General features: G+C 37.8%; 1 protein-coding gene across 1 annotated transcript in view; it reads left to right on the forward strand.

Moving 5' to 3' along the window:
* si:dkey-256h2.1 (uncharacterized protein LOC337520 homolog) overlaps positions 1–14,076 on the forward strand; it is a 316,260-nt gene extending 302,184 nt beyond the window's left edge. The window contains exon 12 of the mRNA XM_028817047.2: positions 13,942–14,076. Coding sequence (XP_028672880.1) covers positions 13,942–14,061 — 120 coding nt within the window. The 3' untranslated portion in view covers positions 14,062–14,076. The remainder of the gene's footprint in view (positions 1–13,941) is intronic.
* Positions 14,077–15,704: the final 1,628 nt, after the last annotated feature.

Below are 15,704 nucleotides of genomic sequence, written 5' to 3' on the forward strand. Positions count from 1 at the left end.
AGTAACAGTATTAATAGTTTCAGAGGCATGTCATGAATATCCTATGGTAATTCAATTTATTTTCAAAATTCCTTCTGAAGGCAGTGATTAATAGGTTAAATATCTAAAAACTGCTAATAAACCTGGTTTCTGCACAATTTAAAGTTTGGTATGCTCGATGGTTTAGTCAATAGTTGTAACATAAACCCTTCATTAACATTATATTTGAAGCCTTAAGCAAAAGCAGCGTGGGAAAGTAAAAGGAATAAAGACAAAGGTTTATAAATCTCTAGGGAAATCCTGTGATGTGCATACCAAAGATGCATTATAAATCTGGAAGTACAGAAAAAATCAGCACTGGGGTAGGTCCAGTGTGATTTAATGGGCCACTGCTTACTTGCATCCATTTTATAAATAAGTCTACAGTAGTTTTACTGCTAGAATTAATATAATTTATGGCAAGTATTGACATTTACAAATGTTTACATATGAAGTAAGTCCTATTTTTACAGAAATATTCAGCAACAGAGTCTTGCAGAGGCACATTGAGTGTCTTGCAATCAGACACATTGACTTGACAGCTCACTAATACACCTATTTTTGCCACGTGATGCTCAGTGTTTTCCTTAATAAATGCTTCCATTAATTTATCCGTGATGAATTTCAAGGACACTTGCCTATAATTACTTCTATCAACTGGATCACCTATTTTATATAATGGAGTAATATTTGCTATATTCCAGGAATTTCCCCAATGTGCAGTGACTTTTGAAAAATACATATCAAGAGTTTATATATGTACTCATTAACCTCATTAACACTCTAGGATGTTACCTGGTCCCAGTGATTCACTTCATTTCACCCTTTTTAATCTAAGCAGCACTTCCTTCTCTACAATCACTAAGTACCTCTTTGAAAGCAACCATTTCTTGGAGGGTCTCAATATGTAAACATAAAATGAATGTAAGTTTAAAGCATTTGCTATTTTCCTGTTGGTTTTTCATACACTTCACCTCCTCATTGACTGTTGTTTTATTACTAAAATATTGAAAGAATCTCTTTGGGCCATCTTTCATATTTTCTGTAATATTTCTCCTCAGCTACCTTTTATCTTTCCCATTATCCCTTTTAATCAATGCTCTCATGCTCTTACATGCACTGCAGTTAACACGGATTATTTGTCTTGCACCTCCTACACAGTTATTTTTCTTTACAGCTTATTGTTTTAACCTTCTTATTTATTCAATGCAAAATTTTCTTTAATTTCTTAATACTTCTAAATTTCAGGATACACTTCTCCTGCAATGCATTCAAAACACATTTAAACTGCTCCACTGCTTATTCACTGTGTCCACACTTAAACTCTATCCCAGATTATCTCTTTTAGACTTTAGCTGTTTTTACCATAATAAGGTTAAATATGACAGTTTTAGTTTTTGCATATGTACTCTGCCAGTATGCTCTGAAACATATTGTCTTATTCATAATTTGGATCTAATTATTAATAACGGAATAAAGAATGAGTTCTTTATTTTGGTATTTTTCAAGTCAAAACAATTTCTTCATAAACATGGTATATATGCATTTGCCACGAGGAACTGTGTTCTAAAATTAAGCATTTTCTATAAATTTAAAAAATGCAAGGTTAATTCAGGCATTTTACAATGAACCTTATGGGGCACGGGGTTCAAACAAAAAATAACAAAAGGAATCTGTAAAATTAACCCCAGAATTGGAAGTGTCAAACCATTTTTTAGGTCCTTGCAGAGCTGGATAGTGTCTCTGAAGATTCTGAAGTGGTAGGCAGACATGAGGAGCCACAATGGGCCTCCTCAAAACAGGTTCCAGAAAGAGAGGGGTAGTGATATTTTGGGACTCAGTCATTAAGGGAAGTGAGCTCCAGAGACAGAGAGTCTTGCACAGTGTTTTGCCTTCCACGTGCACAGGTGGGAGACCTCCCTGGTTGGTTGGCTCTTGGCCAGAGCGGGGGATGGAACTAGTTATCATTGTCCATGTTGGAACAAATGACATACATAAGGTTAGTCTGTCAGTTCTGCAATCCAAATTCAAAGAGTTAGGTGCCAGATTGAGGAGCAGAACTGACAAGGTAGTGTTCTCTGTAGATCTGCCTGTGCCACGCGGAAGTCCAGGTAAGACTGAGGAGATTGAAATGCTTAACACGTGCCTCAAACCTTGGTGTAGGGTAGAAGGGTATACGTTTATGGGGCATTAGGACTCCTTTTGGAACAGATGGGACCTATTCCACCACCACAGGTTACATCTGAACCAGAAAGGCACCAGTGTGTTGCAGAGGTGTATGAGTAGGTTAGTCAAGGATTGTTTAAACTAGGGTATGGGGTGGCAGGGAATTTAGGATAGGCCGGTTTAGAATTATACATAGAGGAACAAACAACAGTGTAGACATACAGTGTAGAAATAAAAATGCATAGTAATGTAAATTCTAACTCAATGTTTAAAAGCAAAAGTAAAATGAGTAACACATTAAAAATAGCTTGCCCTAATGGTAGAAGTATCAAAAATAAAACAAGTGAGTTGGAGCTGTATGTAGAGGAGCATAATTATGATATTATAGCAAGAACAGAAACATGGCTAAATAACACAGATAGGGATGAGTGTAACATAGAGGGTTACAGTTTTTAGGAAGCATACACCAGTGGTTCTCAAACTGTGGGGCGGGCCACCTTAGGGGTCGCGAAATAACAAAAAGGTGGGCGCGAAGATGTGAAAAAAAGAAAACAAGAATCAAAAATATGAAAAATACATCTATTGAAACCAAAACAAATTAACTTAAACTACATTGAGATACTAGAAAAATAAATATAGTTAGATAAATTGTCACCCAACACGCATTTATTTACAATACTATGTACAGCAGTGAAGCACACAACCCAGTGCCGCAGCACCAATCACCCCAAAGTCCAGGCCCTCAATACAATGCCTCATCTCTCTTCTGGTCCTCCTACACTCCTCTCCTCCAAGCTCTGTCCTCTTTGATCTTCCACTTGACTCCAGCCATCAAATGCATCTATATCATTAATTAAAAAAGAACAAATTGGCATTAGTGGGCTCCTTTCAAAAAAACCATAGGGGGGCACGATTAAAACTGTTATGAAAACTCGGGTCGCAAATATTTAAAGGTTGAGAAACGCTGGCATACATAGAACAGAAAAGGAAGTGGGGTTGCTGTTTATGTCAAAGAGAATCTAAATACAAGCCTTCTTCAGTCAGACAATAAGTCCCATCTTAGTGAGGACGTGTGGCTTCATCTAAAAAGCATTAGGGAAAGAGGCCTTATTTTAGGAGGGTGTTATAGACTGCACAATGCAAACTGTAATTTCAATGAACATCTTTTTAGTAATATTAAAAAGGGAAGTTTACAGGGGCTATTATAGTCATGGGGGACTTTAATTACCCGAATATTAACTAGGATAACTTTGAAAATAGCGAAGCACAAGAGCAGTAGTTTTTACAAGTAATCAATGACTGTTTTTTAACACGGTATGTTAAAGCACCAACATGAGGGGAAGTGTGCATTAGTGTTGATTTTGTATTTTGTAATAATTAGGACAGAATTGAGGGTGTAGAGGTGATTGAATCACTAAGGTCCATAATGTAATACAATTCTCAGTGTGTTGGAAGACTGTGGATGCAAAGACTAAAACTATTAAGTTTAACTTAGCTAGGGCAAATTTTGAGCAGATGTGGCAAAGTCTTTAGGAGGATAGACTGGGATAAGTTTTAAAGTTTGGAGACAGTTGAGGAGCAGCAGAACAGATTTAAAATATTTTACATATAATGCAGGTTAGATACATATCAAAATTTGGAATTCTACCTCTGCTGTAGGCTAATAAAGAGTTGAAAAAGAAAATGCAAAAAAAAAAAAAAACAGCTGTATAAAGTATATAAAACTAATAACTCCAATGTGAATTGTAGTGCGTAAGAGAACATGAGGGCAACCATCAAGAAGGATATCCATCCATCCATTTTCCAACCCGCTGAATCCGAACACAGGGTCACGGGGGTCTGCTGGAGCCAATCTCAGCCAACACAGGGCACAAGGCAGGAACCAATCCCGGGCAGGGTGCCAACCCACCGCAGGACACACACAAATACACCCTCACACCAAGCACACACTAGGGCCAATTTAGAATCGCCAATACACCTAACCTGCATGTCTTTGGACTGTGGGAGGAAACCGGAGCGCCCGGAGGAAACCCACGCAGACACGGGGAGAACATGCAAACTCCACGCAGGGAGGACCCGGGAAGCGAATCCAGGTCCCCAGGTCTCTCAACTGCGAGGCAGCAGCACTACCCACTGCGCCACCGTGCCGCCAAGAAGGATATTAGGGATGCTAAAAGGCAGTTAGGGGGGAATATTACAGATAAAGCAAAATATGACCCGAAACGATTCTTTCAGTACTTTAATAGTAAACGAACTGTCAAGGAGTAGGCGAAGTCTATCAAGAATAGTAAAGGAGAATTAAAAAATACAAACTGAAAAAGCAGATGCTCTAAACTTGAATTTTCCTGAGGTCTTCACATGTGAGGAAATGGATAATCTCCCAGTGGTAAAAGGAACTACTAAGGAGGTAGTGATCACTGTGTGATTTGGAAATTGTAGAGGGAGAAGTACTTAAATAGGCTGAAATCAAACAAATCACCAGGATCAGATATTATTTAACCTCAAGTTCTTAAAGAGGTTAGCAAGTATGTATATAAGTCCTTGACACATATGTTAGAAAGTCTTGGTGCACTGAGGAGATTCCTAAGGACTGCAAAATGGCAAATATCATCCCATTATATAAAAAGGGTGACTAGGCAGATACAAGCAGCTATAGGCCAATAAGCTGAACGTATATTACAGGTAAATTAATGGAAGGAATTATTAAGGATAAGATTGAAAAAACACATGGCAAGAACAGGAGTTTTACTGAACGGTCAACATGAGTTCAGAAGTGCAAGGTCATGTTTTACTGACATGCTGGAATTCTATGAGGAAGCAACAAAACATTATGATCAAAGTGGAGCATACAATATTATTTATTTTGAATTTCAGAAAGCATTTGATAAGGTGCCACATGATGGGTTGGCCTTCAAACTAAAAGAAGTGGGAGTTCAGGGTACGGTGTGTATATGGGTGCAGAATTGGCTCTTGTTATTAGAGTGCTATCAGAATTGGCTGATGTTAAGAGTGGTTCTCCACAATGGCTGCTGCTATTTTTGATATATCCATCCATCCATCCATCCATCCATCCATCCATTGTCTCCCGCTTATCCGAGGTCGGGTCGCGGGGGCAGCAGCTTGAGCAGAGATGCCCAGACTTCCCTCTCCCCAGCCACAAATGATTTGGACATGAATATAGGTAACAAGCTAGTTAAGCTGGTTATGTTTGCAGGTGATACCAAACTAGGTGAATAGGCAGATAATCTAGAATCAGTTGAATTATTACAGAGGGACTTGGACAGCATATAGGCTTTGGCAGATTTGTGGTAGATGAAATTTTGCATCAGAAAATGTAAAGTATTGAATGAGGGAATTAAAAATTTTAGGTTTGAATACACAATGGGAAGTCTGAAAATTGAATGCATACCTTAAGAGATGGATTTAGGAGTGGTGGACTCAACACTGTCAATGGCCTAACAGTGTTCATAAACCATTAAGGAAGCTAACAGAATGTTAGGATATGTAGCACATTGTGTAGAGTACAAGTCCATGGAGGTTATGCTCAAGGTTTATGACATACTGGTGAGGCCATATCTGGAGTACTGTATACAGCTTTGGTCTCTAGGCTACAAAAAGGACATAGCAGTGCTAGAAAAAGTCCAGAGAAGAGCGACTAGGCTGATTCCAGGGCTACAGGGGATGAATTATGAGGAAAGATTAAAAGAGCTAAACCTTTTCAGTTTAAAATTATGAAGGGAATTAGTACACTGGATCAAGACTGTTAGTTTAAAATGAGTTCATCAAGAACACGGGGACACAGTTGGAAACTTGTTAAGGGTACAGTTCACAAACACATTAGGAAGTTGTTCTTTACACAGAGAGCTATAGACACATGGAATAAGCTACCAGGTAGTGTGATAGACAGTAGGACTTTAAGGACTTTCAAAACTAAACTTGATGTTATTTTAGAAGAATTAAATGGATAAGAACAGTGAACTTTGTTGGGCTGAATTGCATGTTCTCATCTAGATTGTTCTAATGTTCTAATCTTCTAATATAAAAAGTATGGAATTTTCATCTTTCTAATTTTCATTCCTTACTGCATCAAACTACATCACTGCTTTGACATTAAAAATAATTAATTTCAATTCCTGTAGGTGGTATGCCCACAAAAAAAAAAACTGAGTACCCTGAACTAAAGTTATTACATGACATTTAATCACATATGCTTTAAAAGTCTTTTAAAGTTATCAGAAAAAGAGACCCAAGATCATACTTTGTTTTAAAGCATTGGCTTTATATTAACGGGGCTCCCTGACCAGATGGTACAACATTTTGGAGGGCCTTGAATTAAGGAAGTAGGGCAACCCCAGTCCTAGACTGTTTATCTCATTGTTGATTATTTTTTATGTAATGAAAATAACTTTTGCACATCATCGTTTTGTGGTGGATGGCATTTTGTACTTATTTGTGAAGGCAACTGCCATATTATTTATGGTACCAATATCCGATATCAGCCTTGTAATGGAACAGTGTCTTGGATTTGTGAAATAAAGTAAATTCTTTATTAGCGTTTGTTGCAGGTGGTAAAATACAAAAGATGCTTAATTTTGTATATATTAGTCATAACAAATGTATTTTTGACTGTACATAACTTTGGTGGAGGTAATCTGTTGTTGTGGGTATTCATATTTCTTGTTATTGTCTTTGTGCTTGATTTTTTTAAATTTTCTGTCTGTTATGCATTAACTGTGTTAGTAGAAGGAGGAAGAAGAATCTTCTGTCTTTATTATTTTTCTCATCACTTATTTATTTGGAACCACTGTAGTATTGTAAATGGCACTTGCAATTATTTTTCTTCTTTTTCTTAATGTTTTTGCAGTGAACTATATGTATTTTTGCAAGATGCTGCTGTGTAAATAGTTTTGGCACATTTGTAATAAACCAGAAAATCTGTTTTTGAATGGTTATTTTTGTCTGTATATCAATTATCTCATCCCCTGGTCACTCGGTTACGACTTCAAATACCTAGAGTCTGAAACTAAGCAAAGGTGCCATTGCATGGGGCATCACAAAGAATCATTGCAAGAAATAGAACGACCTGATTTAAAAAATATTAGTTATTTTTATATATAAAGCTTTAAATGACCCAGACTCTACTTATTCATCTTATCATTACATATAACCCAGAGCACACATTACAATCTCAAGGAGGTCAAGTTTTTAGTTACAGGGTCCCGAAGCAGTGGAATGATTTGCCTGTGCTTGTATTAGAAATTCCCCTTCAGTGTCAGCTTTTAAATCCAGACTGAAAACTCACTGCTTTATCCTTGCATAGCTGCTTGTTAGTCATTTATACAAAAATGACAGCATTGCAATTGACTGTTAATGATGCTTCAAGATTCTGTTTCTCTTCTTGTTATCGTGCTGACACTATTTCTATACTTTGAAGCTGTTTTCCTGTTCATGGAAAGATAGCAGAGACAGTGGGAATCTTGAAATCCCAGGAATGAAGTAAAGAATGAAAGTATTTTTGTTTTCTTATTAGAATGCCAAATGCAAACTTAATTGAGGTTAAGGATACTTTTACTTTTGCAGAAGGAAACACAAAACATAAGGCCCTGCTACGTAGATACAAGAAAATCGCCCAAGACACAACAACTGAAAACCAAAGTTAACATAAGTGCACACACCCAATATAAGTACAAAGAAGAATAACTACCTTTAACAGTACACAGAATACAATTTAGCATTCAGCAGCATCCACACAAGTGACAAAATAAAAAATTATTATAGGTCTGGGAATAAAAACAGTTCTTAAATCTGTTGCTGTTTATCTTTGGAAGTCTAAATATGTAGCCTGATGGCAACAATTGAAATTTAGGAAAAAGAGGATGGCATCTGTCTGATAGAATACTAACCTGTTTGTGATGCAGCTCAGTAACAGAAAGCTGCTGCAGACCAATAATTTTACTGATAAATTTTACAATGTTGTTAAAGTAGTTTATGTTTTTAATGTTGAGGAGTCTGTTGGCAAACAGATTCAATAAAAGACAGTATAAAAAAGTGTTATTATGGTTTTGTCTACTTTAAAACAATTAGTTTCCTAAGATAGAAAAGCAGTGCCTGCCCCTTCGTACAAATTTGTTCCATGTTAAGATCAAAGTTTAGCTTGTTGTCAATGATTGTCCCAAGATATTTTTAGTGCTCCACCATGTCCACTATCTCCCCTTTAGTTAGTGCTGGGAGAGTGAGAGGAGGGGAACACGTGAAGTCTACAATAATGCCCTTTGTCTTAGAGAAATTTAGCTGTAAAAAGGAACAATCGCACCATTGAACAAATTTATCAAAAACAGGTCTCTATGGTTGTCCTCTGTATCTTGTAGGAGACTTGCAATAACAAGAGTTGTCTGCAAATTTCAGGATATGTCTGCCGTTGTGTGAGCTCCTGCAGTCATTTGTGTATAAGAGGAAACAAACAGTAGTCTTGAGAATCCTATAGACATTAATAGTTTTGTTCTATTGATTTAAAAAGTCCAGAATCCACCCCACTAAGTTAGGGTCCAAACAGAACTGATCAATTAGTCTGTCAACTAAAATGTGAGTCTGGATTGTATTAAAAGCTGACAAGAAATCTATAAACAGCAATCTTGAATGTTTTTTTTTCTCCTTCCAAGAGTTCATCCAGTAAATTCAGAAGTGTTGCTATGCATCCTCCACTCCTTCCTTTGTTCTCTAAGCAATTTGTTAAAGGTCCAGATAACCCTGCATGTTTTTAAGTAGTTGTCTCTTAATTAACCTTTAAAATGATCTCCTGATATGAGATGACATGGGCACTGGTCAGAAGTCACTTAATGCTTTGGGGTGTGAAATTTGTGCTACTGGAAAAACATTGCTTTCAGAGTCTGGGCACCTGCTCTAAATCAGGAGACAGCTCAGATAAAGAGTTTAATATTGGAGAGAGTTGTTGTACACAGGAGTGAATCAAATGTCCACTTATACTATCTGGGCCTTAGTTTTGTTTTTCTATTTTAGTTTGTTGAAGGATCCTTCTGATGACATTCTGGGCAAAGAAGGGCTGACTTCTGATTCAAGTCCTGAGTCTTATAGGAAAGGAAAATGAATTTTTACTTGCCCACCTAGGGAGAGTCACAATAATAGGGGAAAGAGGAGAGATTTAATTAGTTACTGGTCTTGCCTTTGGTAATACTGGTAATTAATCAAATAATTCGGCAAGGCTCCTACTTTATTTTCCTTACCTTTCTCTGTTGTAGGAAGTGGGTCTTCAGCCTTTAGACTTCTGTCCAGGTAACTGAAACACACTTGTTTTAAGAAAGAAAAGAATGCAATTTATTGATAAACAGGATCATAGATAACTGCAAGCAAGCAGACTAGACAGGCAAACATATAACACAGAAGGACTGGCTGTTTACAGGTTATTTGGTGTTCTAATTTATATTGACACAGACAAATCATTTCACAATGCAAAGTCTTTAAAGATGATGTTCGGTGTTGTGTGGAATTGTTGCTTTGTTGCTGCTCTGGGTTCAAGTAGAGGATTCTTCTTGCATTGGAGTGCACACTTTCTCTTTGCTGCATGATCCTTCATTTGTGGTGTTCTGTGATGCTGCCTCCTTGCTTGCTTTCTGCTGTATTGTCTATAATTTCATAGGGAAGAGCATTGCTCTTTTTAGCACAAAAGTTTAGGTGATGGAGTTCCCTTCATGGTTACTTCTTAGCCTTTTCAGATTACTGGCACACAGCTTTGACTTGGCAGCTTTCTGGTCAACAAAATTCGGCTTTTAGCTTCAGAGAGAGATATTAGAAGCTCATTTAAGGAGTGTGAGAACAGAGTGCTCCCAATAGAGTTTCCTTAGAGTGCCCACAGAATTATCCTGGGAGTTCAGTGAGAGTGTCAGACTGAGTGCCCCTGGAAGTGTGTGTGGAGCTAGTTTTTAAGAAAGGTGGAACCTGTCATGATTGGATTAAAGTCACTTCCAGTTACAGACCCTGCTCATAGATGAGTTATTCTGTCCATCCCAGTTGTCAGTCCTTGACTTAAAGGTCTTTGTTCTTGTGTGAGTCCATTGTGTGCCTTCTGACTCGAGAACTTTGCAGAAGGGCCTTGGAGAGATGTCAGTTACACCTTTGTTATCAAATGAAGTACAGACCAGCCCTAGTATAAAGAGTTGAGTCACTTACTTTGGAATTCAACTGGGGGAAGGCACAACTGAAAGTCTGCTCATTATGCTGCCTTAACTGGCCAGGTATGCCACTAAAGCCTACCAGAATCGGCAAATGTCCAGATCAGGTGAAGGTGGCATGCTTGGCTGATTGCAAATTCACAAGCAAATGCGAGCGGGTTAGTCAGGTGCCTCATTCACACCTTAGAGTGGATTAAGGACAGCATTTGAGAAAGGGAGATCAGATCAAGCAGAAAAAGAGAGAATGGAGGTGAAAGAGGCAGGATGGTGAGACAATTTGTGAGGAAAGGAGGTAGGTAGTTAGAAGTATGTCCCAAGGAAGCTAGCAGCAGGCTTGACTACAGGGCTGGAGAAGGGGCGCTTCTTAGAGCAACGAAGGCAAGTAGATGTATAGCATCTCCCTTAAGGACACCAACGGACTGGCTGAGGGAGATGTAATTTGGGTTTGGCGTGGACACCAACGGATTGGCAGTAGGTCCCTGAACCTGGGATTCAGTGGATGACTGCCAATGTCGGTGGGCATCTCCTCATACAGCAGATTTTAGGAAGAGGCTTTGGAGCGAATGATGGTTAACTTGAGAAACCTGCCTGGGGTATTAACCTCATTTTAATGGAATTATTTATTTTTTGTTTTAAACCTGGATTTTATGGTTTATTTATTGAAAATTTCTATGCACTGCACTTTGGATGCTATCTGCTTGTTGGATTTTAATAAAACCACTTGGCACTTTTGCACCAACTCCTTGCTGACTGTGTGTGTTCCCATTTGCCAGGCTCATTTCAGTTTACAACTATCAACAGTTCCAGGTTGAGAAGTAACCAGGGAGTGTGAATCTAACCCAGATCATCATAACTCAATATACTCCTTCTCCCAGATTTTTATCTGTCTAATATCTGATTTCTCCCTTTAAAGGACTGGTTTACAGATAGGAGTAAGTTGGACACAGTTATGATCAGATAAACCCAAAAAGGGCTCTCTATTCATAAGCGTTTTTAATATTCCCATAATACTGGTCAGGCACTGCATTGTAATGTGTTGGGTAAGTGACATGCTGGTAAAACGTATAGAGTATGTTCTTCAGTGAATACTAGTCAAAACCGCCTAAGCTGAATTAGGAGATTTGGGAGAAAGTGATTCAGGCCTCTGCATCACTCTGGAGATGATGTTAATGACTCCACTCACCACCACTCTCAAGTGAGTATTGACAATCGTAATGAAAATTTGCAAAATCTTTCTGGGCAAATAAATGGGGTGCAAAGAGACAGAGAGAAGCTCCACATCCTTCGTGCACACTTTATCTCTAACCATCTTATATAATATAGTACCATGGCTGTACGTTTGTCTGTCCAGGATTTTAAATCACCTGTTGCTCGCAAACCGTTTGAACAATTGACCTGAAATTTGGTACACGTATACTACGTGACATCTACTATCCGCTTTCAGGGTGATGATGTACCTCCAAGGTTATTCCTCGTTATTTTTATTTTATTTCATTGTAGAATCAACTCTCAGCAGCAGCCAGCAGGGTGGCCGTGCAGCGCATGCGTACAGGCGTCGTTCTCATCCCTACCACCTTCGCCATCACTTCCCCTATCTCTTCATATATTAAATCATTCTTGAGGCAGATTGAAGATTTAAGTGCCAGCTTAAGTGAAAAATTAAGGAAAACATACTAAGTAATTGCAACACAAACACTAACTTAATCAGTTTTAATGCAAAAAGATGCAGATGAAAGAAGAGAAGAAGCAGGACGCTAGGGTGGAGAAAAGAAGAGCTGCTCAGGAAGCATCAAGCGCATCAACCTCTGAGCAAATGAATGCTAAACAGAGACAGAGAAAGAGTATGAAAACTATGAATGCTCAAGTCAAGAGCATTCACTTAACGTTATCATTCAGTGCGCCGTTACTGGTATTTATATAAAGGCAGATGCCACTGCTGGGTGACTTACCAGTGGCAGCAGAGTCTCTACCCAAACTAACTAGTCCATTGAATTCATTGAACATCAAGGGATTGTCTGAATCTTCTTCATTCTGCCATGTCTATGTAAATGCCATAACGCACACATCTCTGCAATTGAATTGAAAGAGTGTTGAAGTTTATCCACTTTATTACGGAGGGACTGAACATTTCCCATTATAAGAGTCATCAAGAGAGCTCACACTCTTCAAAGATGTCCAGTCTATCTCAAATACCTCCTCTTTTCACAGTTTTTTTTTTCATTTCTAATAGTGGGTTTATTATAAGAAGTTACTTTACTAAAAATATCACTAAGATTCACTTAGAAATCGGGTGGTAGATATGTGTGTTCAGGTAAGTTCCACTGAATCAGGTACTCTTTGCTGCATTCTGATTAGAAAGAGTAGCGTGAAGACCCCCAAGTAAACACATTCAAAAATTAAAGATAGGAGTAAACATTTTGAATTTGTTTATCTCCCAGCAACAGCATTAGAATCAGAATTAACTCTCAGTAAAGACAAGGAAAGGATAAACAAATTTAAAGAAAGAACATTTTAACAAAACACAAGAGAGACAGTCTTGCTGTCAGTCACTACAAGTGCAGCGGCCTTCGATATGCAGTACTTAAATAAAAACTTGTGATACGATAAACGTATGCAATAATATAAATTATTCAGGAGGTAGTAGGTAGCCACTTGGACTTGGTCTTCAGAACTATGACTATATCTTTGTGAACCAACCATGGACCCCCCCCCCCCCCCCCCCAGAAGTTTATTTCAGCTAAGGATTCTATTGACTAGAGTTTTTGTTTTCCTCCCCTCGATAGTCAACTGGGTATATGTCAAAGATTCCATTATTGAGCATTTCCAGCATTGTTAGGATACTAGTATATCTATCACTTTCATATTTTTTTGTTTTAGTGTTGGCTTAAATTATTCGGTATTTTCATGTAATTTAAAAAGTTTGTCAATTGTTTTTCACCTCTAAACTTATTATAGTTCTATGAGTCTGCACTGACTGAGGAGCTCAATATAAAAACAAATTGAACTGAACTGAATTTATGCCTCCTCAGCATTGCATGTATATTTCAACATTTTTGTGGTTTAGTTTCTGACTTCTTGCTGCCACTCCATGGCCTCTCTTATTTATTTATCTGTCTATCTTAGGCAGTGTGCCACATATATATATATATCATACACTGGATTGCCTACTGTCTGATGTTTGGAAGGAATAGTGTCATCATCTTCATAGGATATCACTCTCTCTCTCTCTAAGATTTCCTTAGGAAGATCACATCTGAGGCACCCAGCAAATTTATAGAAGTACTGTAAATGTTCAATGGCAGTGCCTTTCTTTCCACATTAGTAACTCTACTTGCAAATCTCATTCTCTTATTTAGGGCCCATTTGGGCAACCTTAAACTCAGTAATTAATAGTGTGAGATGAAATGACCCAAATGATACATTTGATAACACCATTGCAAGGCTATATTTTGGAATCAAGTGATTTATACTGTATTTATAATAAATTATTAATGTATTTGCTTTCTAACTTGCTTTCAACATTCACATTTTTTGTTTGTGTAATTTATATTCATTTTGTTTGCTCTTGCAGGTTGACATGATGGGAGATAACATTATTCTTTACTTTGGGTGGTACAATGGCACGGACCCTAATCCTACAAAAGAACCTGGATACATCATAATGTACTCATATCTAGTCTTTTACAAATGAACTGTTGAAAAATTATCATATTTTGGTTTACAATGAATTAATTTTGAGTATAAGAATATATTGTGCTAATTGATAATATTCACTTCAATATGAAAGTTAATGATATTTTTAGGTATTGTGCTTAAGAAATGACTGTGGTCAATCTAATCTGTTTAATTTTAAGAGACATTTCTTAATTTTTTTCCTAAATTTTATTTTTTTTAAATATGACTGTTCAAATTTGTTTTAAGTTGGTTATTGATTGCATTTTTTTCACTATTGTTGCAAACCTGATATTTTAGACATTTGTTTGTTTTTTTGGGGTTGCAGAATTAATTTCTGGCATTTATTTTTGGTTTTAAACATGCTTTATTGTAGCTGAAAATAATTCATATCTTTTCTAATGCAGTTTTGTTTTCCTGCCATTTTTAAATATAGTTGCCAGAGAGGTGCTATGTGAAACGACCAAAAGGCATTTCCTGGGGATTTTTGTGTACATATAAAAGAAGGCTGAAAATGTGCGTATGCAATTTTCCACGCAAACAATTGGATTTATAAAAGTAAACTTGACGGAGGAACGCGCATTTATTTATGGCACCTCTGACCCATAGGTACACAGCATTTCAGAGAAACTGGGAAACGACAACATCCTTGATCAAGTAGGGAAATGTAGGGCAAGCCAGCTATAAATGACAACTTGCATGCATAATAATTCATATCAGTGAGCTGCTGTTATAATGTGTGTTGACATGACAAACATGTCGATCAAATGTAATGAATATGATGTACAAATTGTATTTTAGTTCCATTTTAGGAGGACCAATGCTTCATATTTGCACTGGATAACTTTTTTGTTTAGACTGCCTGTTGTCACTTCTCAGGGAACTGGCCGACCTGTCAGAAATCTTTCAGCCAAGCTTCTTTTCGTCCTGTGCTGGAAGCCATTAACCAACTGACAAAGTGCTACATCTAGTTTTCATATGGTATAGGTGCATATACATATAACAATGTATATTTTATACAGACAAGGCAGAGCACAATTTTGCCACATGGCACTCAGTTTATTTACATACAGTAGTTTGCCTTCCACAGCACATAAGGTAAGCACCAACATAGTCCCTTTGCCTCCAGTCCTTCCGCCTCCCGACTCAGGCCGCTGACTTCTGGCAACTGGCCTTTTTTTATAGGACTTCAGAGGCCCAACAACCCAGAAGTGCTGCCAAATAGAGCCCTGCAAATGTCCATGCTCTCCCTGGCAGCGGCCTATACTCATGACCTGAAGTCCCGCTGGAAACCAAGGGGGCTGCCCTTTGTCAGTCTGGGGGAGAAACGGTCTTGAAAATACTCACTCTTCAAGTCCTTCCATAATCAGGGCATCTCGGCCAGGTAAAGGCCCCGGCTGTCCGCCAGTGTTACATAACATAAAAAGGCAATGTGCACCAGCGTCCAGTTTTTCTAATGTAATCAGAGCACTTTATTGCACCCATATTGCAATAAAGGCAACTAGCGAGAATAAAGCTGCTTTTGTTAACCATAAGCAGTTACATTCTGTTAATATGCAAGTTATCTGTGAGCTGAGATGAGACTGGCAATCGTCAGGACTTCTCTGGCATAATGCTTCATAAAAATGCATTTCCAATTACAGATACCATTTGCAGATCGAA

Source organism: Erpetoichthys calabaricus, chromosome 13 (genome assembly GCF_900747795.2).
Source record: "Erpetoichthys calabaricus chromosome 13, fErpCal1.3, whole genome shotgun sequence".
Lineage (NCBI taxonomy): Eukaryota > Metazoa > Chordata > Cladistia > Polypteriformes > Polypteridae > Erpetoichthys > Erpetoichthys calabaricus.